Genomic DNA, 4,618 nt, shown 5'->3' on the forward strand with positions numbered 1-4,618 from the left:
AACAACAGGTTCAAATAGAAGAAAATCCTGTACTTGAACTAGGAAACGAACAAGAGGAGGAGGTGATTCACTTCCAACTTTCTGCTACTTCTCTTCAGGGGTTGCCTTCGCCCAAAACCATCAAATTCTATGGGACAATATTTGGCCAATCAGTGCACGTTTTAGTCGATTGTGGCAGCTCCCACAGCATAATTACCCCCACGGCTGGCTCAATTCTTACGCCCGTCAGTCCACTCAATTAATACCCTTCCGGTAATGATGGGAAATGGGGAGCAAATTTATTGCATTGGAATCTGCATCAACACACGTTATTAGTAAAAGTGCAGGAATTTAAGGTACCTCTTTACATTCTGAATATACAAGGAGCTGATGTAGTACTTGAAGTCGAATGGTTACGCACCTTGGGCTCGATTATATCTGATTTTGCTGTGCCGCGCATGACATTCATGGTCGAGGGAAAACCATTCACATTGCAAGGGGACACACCACAATTACCTTCACCTACCACCGCCCCCCAATTACATCGGCTGATGCATTTGGACTCAGTATCTGAACTCCTTACTGTTATGTTGTACCCGGTTGAAGATACTCAACCTGCAACCTTGCTGCAATTGGACAGCGCTGACAATTCCTTCCCTGACTTGGACCCTCAGCTTAAAAACTTGCTGCTGTCTTACCAATCAGTTTTCTCCCCGCCTCATGGTTTGCCACGCCCATGAGAGCACGACCACCAAATCACATTACTACCAAACACTTCGCCAGTCAACTTAAGGCCCTACCACTACCCGCACTCCAAGAAGGAAGCTATGACTTCCCTCCTTTCAGACATGTTACATGAAGGGATAGTCAAACCCAGCACTAGTCCATTCTCATCCCTCGTGCTTTTAATCAAGAAAACAGATGAGAGTTGGAGATTTTGTGTGGATTATAGACGGTTAAATGCACTCACAGTGAAAGACAGGTTCCCAATACCAACAATGGATGAGTTACTTGACGAGCTGGGAGGTTCCACCATATTTTCCAAGATTGATCTTCGATCTGGATTTCATCAGATTAGAGTCGCTGAATCTGATACTCACAAGACTGCCTTTCGGACCGTGGATGGGCACCATGAATTCTTGGTCATGCCATTCGGACTCACGAATGCACCTTCAACTTTTCAAGCAACATTGAATGATCTCCTCCGACCCTATTTGCGGAAATTTGCCTTGGTATTCTTCGATGACATCTTGGTCTATAGTCCCACCTTGGAGGCTCACTTATGCCACCTCCGAACCATTCTGGATGCCCTTCTAACAAATTAGTATTTTACCCAGATGAGTAAATGTGAATTTGGGGTCACATCAGTCAACTACCCGGGACATATAGTTTCTGCAAAGGTCGTAGAACCAGACCCTGAGAAGGTGACATCAACTATGGAATGGCCAACCCCACGAAATTTGACAGCCCTTCATGGTTTCTTGGGGTTAACTGGGTTTTATCGACGCTTTGTCCGCCAATACGCCCAACACGCCTCTCCATTGACTGATCTGCTCAAGCAAGGAGCTTTCACTTGGAATGAGAAGACAGTCACGACTTTGCAGAAATTAAAAGAATTGGTCACCTCTACGCCAGTGTTAGCCTTTCCAGATTTCAAACTTCCCTTTGATTTGGAAACTGATGCATCTGGAACTTCTATTGGAGGTGTACTCTCTCAAAATTCACACCCTTAGCTTTCTTTAGTAAAAAGCTAACCCTGCAAATGCAAAATCGGTCCACGTATGTATGTGAGATGTACGCCATTACTGAGGCGGTTAAAAAATGGCGACAATATCTCATAGGAACTAAGTAAGGGTGTTTACCGATCAACAAAGCCTCTGCCACTTATTGTCACAGACAATGCAAACACCCGAGCAACAGAAGTGGGCTACGAAGCTGATAGGATTCCAATTCGAGATCCATTACAAGCTAGGGACTGCGAATAAGGTAGCTGATGCCTTGTGCAGTTTCCCGCCCGAACCACAAGCACATGAACTAATCTTCAACGCGTTATCTACAACCATTCCCTCAGTCTTAACAGACCTTCAAGGTTATTACAACTCCTCAGAAGGAAAGACAGAGATGCAAAATAAAGTTTTAGAAAAGGAATATTATTAGCATCAAGGACTCTTATTACTAACAGAGTTTGTTTGTTCCAGACTTACCCTCCTTGCGTGCCACCATACTGGCTGAGTTCCATTCCACTCCCAATGGGGGACACTCAGGTCTGCAACCTACAATGTCTCTCATATATCATCCTTCAACTGGCCTGGATTATACACACAAACGAAGGAATTTGTTCAAACTTTTGCTACTTGCCAACAAAACAAGTACCTTCCAAAGAAGAAGCAAGGATTGTTGCAGCCATTACTATGCCCCACAACAGTTTGAGAAGACCTCTCCATGGACTTCATAACTGGTAGACCACCTTTTCATGTCCACTCAGTGATTTGGGTCATTGTGGATAGACTTACCAAGTATAGTCACTTCCTGAGACTTACTGCAAAATTTACAGCACAATCATTAGCCAACAAGTCTTCTGCTGAAATTTGCAAATTGCATGGAATACCACGTTCCTTTGTTTCAAAAAGGGACAAAATCTTCCTCATCCATTTTTTGCGAGAGTTGTTCAAGGTCCATGGAACCAAGCTAAAGTTCAGCACCTCAAACCATCCGGAGACAGATGGCCAAACAGAGGTAGTTAATAGGGGATTAGAAGCGTATTTACGGTGCTTCGCCAGTGAGCAGCCTCAAACGTGGTTCAAATATTTTCACCTAGCTGAGCTTTGGTACTACCACACCGCAACTGGAATTACCCCTTTTCGAGTTCTTTATGGTCGAAATCCCCCTAACCTACTCGACTACGTCGTTGGAAGTGCTTCAATAGAATCCATTGATGCCTATTTGCAACAAAGAAACCACATAGTCAAGATCCTGAAGGCAAATTTGCAGAAAGCACAAGACAAGATGAAACAAGAGAAGGACAAGCACATAACAGATTCTGTTTTTCCAGAAAGGGATTGGGTCTTGCTGAAACTCCAGCCTTACCGTCAACAATCGCTTCAAAGACGCTCCAGTCAGAAGCTATCTCGACGCTATTACGGGCCCTTCAAAGTGCTACGCCGCGTCGGCCAGGTGGCTTATGCGTTGGATCTTCCACCAACCTCCAAGCCACATCTAGTTTTTCATGTTTCTATGCTCAGGAAGTTCCATGGAGACCCCGAGCTCTCCTTTGTCCCTTTACCCCCACTAGAAACCGACGTCATGAGTGCTACACCGACAGCTGTGGTCGCACTAGAACCTCCAACCATCACCGGAGGCACCTCAGGAACTAGGGGCACCACAAGCCTTGACCTTGACATCAAGGACGCACAAGACTCAGAAGAGCTTAATGAGGAATCAGAGTTGAACACCCAAGAGCTCACTGCTGGGAATGAACTTGAAGATGAATTGGAAGAATTGGGTCGAGATGAATCGATTTTAGAGGGAGAAGGAGAGGGAACTTTAGAGGGAGAAAGTGATATGAGGACTTTAGCAAAAGTGCAAGGAAGATCTATTGAATCTAACTCTCTTAATGAACACCCATGTGCTATTGAGCAACAACTAGCTAGGATAGAAGAAAACTTTCCCCGTTTTTCACGCGTCAACAGTCCAAAACACATCTCCAAAACCGAATTTGACCACACTACACGGGTTATGACTTGCTACCAAGGAACAACATGGAGCTGTTGGATGCTCTGTCCCAAGTCCTTCAAGGCCATCCAAAGGGAACCCATTCCGAGGGCTTCTCTATCCACCCACTGTTGATTGGACCAAGACTACCCATGGGGCCCGCTCTGCGTCCGATTCCCATGTGCCAGCTTTAACCTGTGTCGACCCTAACTCAACCCTCACATACTCTTCTCCTAACCAGGGCATTGGACCACCCGACCCGCAACCCGCTTCGGCCCATAAACCAACCCCATCCTTGAGGACAAGGCTGTCTCAAAAGGGAAAGGACATGGTGCTAAGTCTAATGGGCCGTCACACTCCAAAAGGCCCAAGAGAGCTAAGAAGAAGCCTATTAAGCTTAAAGACTATATCTGAACGTGACTAAGGGCAATGCTGATAATTCACTAGTTATGCATTATACTAGATATTCCACCTATCCATCTGTCAAGTAGTATTAATATTTAGAATTACATCAAGTGAGAATTGGGCCACTTGTGTGCTTGTCCCAATAGTCCAATGACACATTAGAATTTATTGTATCCACATCCATTCTAGAACCTTAATGAAAATTGAGCTTGCTCACAATCTGTTTCTTCTTTTACTTTGAGATTTATTCTCTGCTAGGGTTCTAGGTAGGGTTCTACCTACCACTTACCTCCACATGACGACCTACTCTGCGCGTAGTGACGCATTCAACCTCTGCTTCGTCTGTACATAACTGAAGTCGGGTCGCCAACAACCGTCATCCTCTCTACGCGTGAATCTCACCTCGTTTTCTCCTCCTACTCTCACTTGCCGCCCTCAAATCTTTGACTAGGTGTTTTATTTCCTTTATAAAATGTTGGTCGAAGTTAATTTTGGTCTTCTTTTGGATTGTATTGTAAAAGCT

At 44.8% G+C, this 4,618-nt stretch overlaps 1 protein-coding gene across 1 annotated transcript; it reads left to right on the plus strand.

The window, feature by feature from the left end:
- The first annotated feature begins 1,316 nt into the window (after nt 1–1,316).
- Nucleotides 1,317–1,712, plus strand: LOC130748569 (uncharacterized mitochondrial protein AtMg00860-like). The gene has a single exon (XM_057601795.1). The coding sequence runs from the start codon at nt 1,317–1,319 to the stop codon at nt 1,710–1,712; it is 396 nt and encodes a 131-aa protein (XP_057457778.1).
- Nucleotides 1,713–4,618: the final 2,906 nt, after the last annotated feature.

Source organism: Lotus japonicus, chromosome 1 (genome assembly GCF_012489685.1).
Source record: "Lotus japonicus ecotype B-129 chromosome 1, LjGifu_v1.2".
Classification (NCBI taxonomy): Eukaryota; Viridiplantae; Streptophyta; class Magnoliopsida; order Fabales; family Fabaceae; genus Lotus; species Lotus japonicus.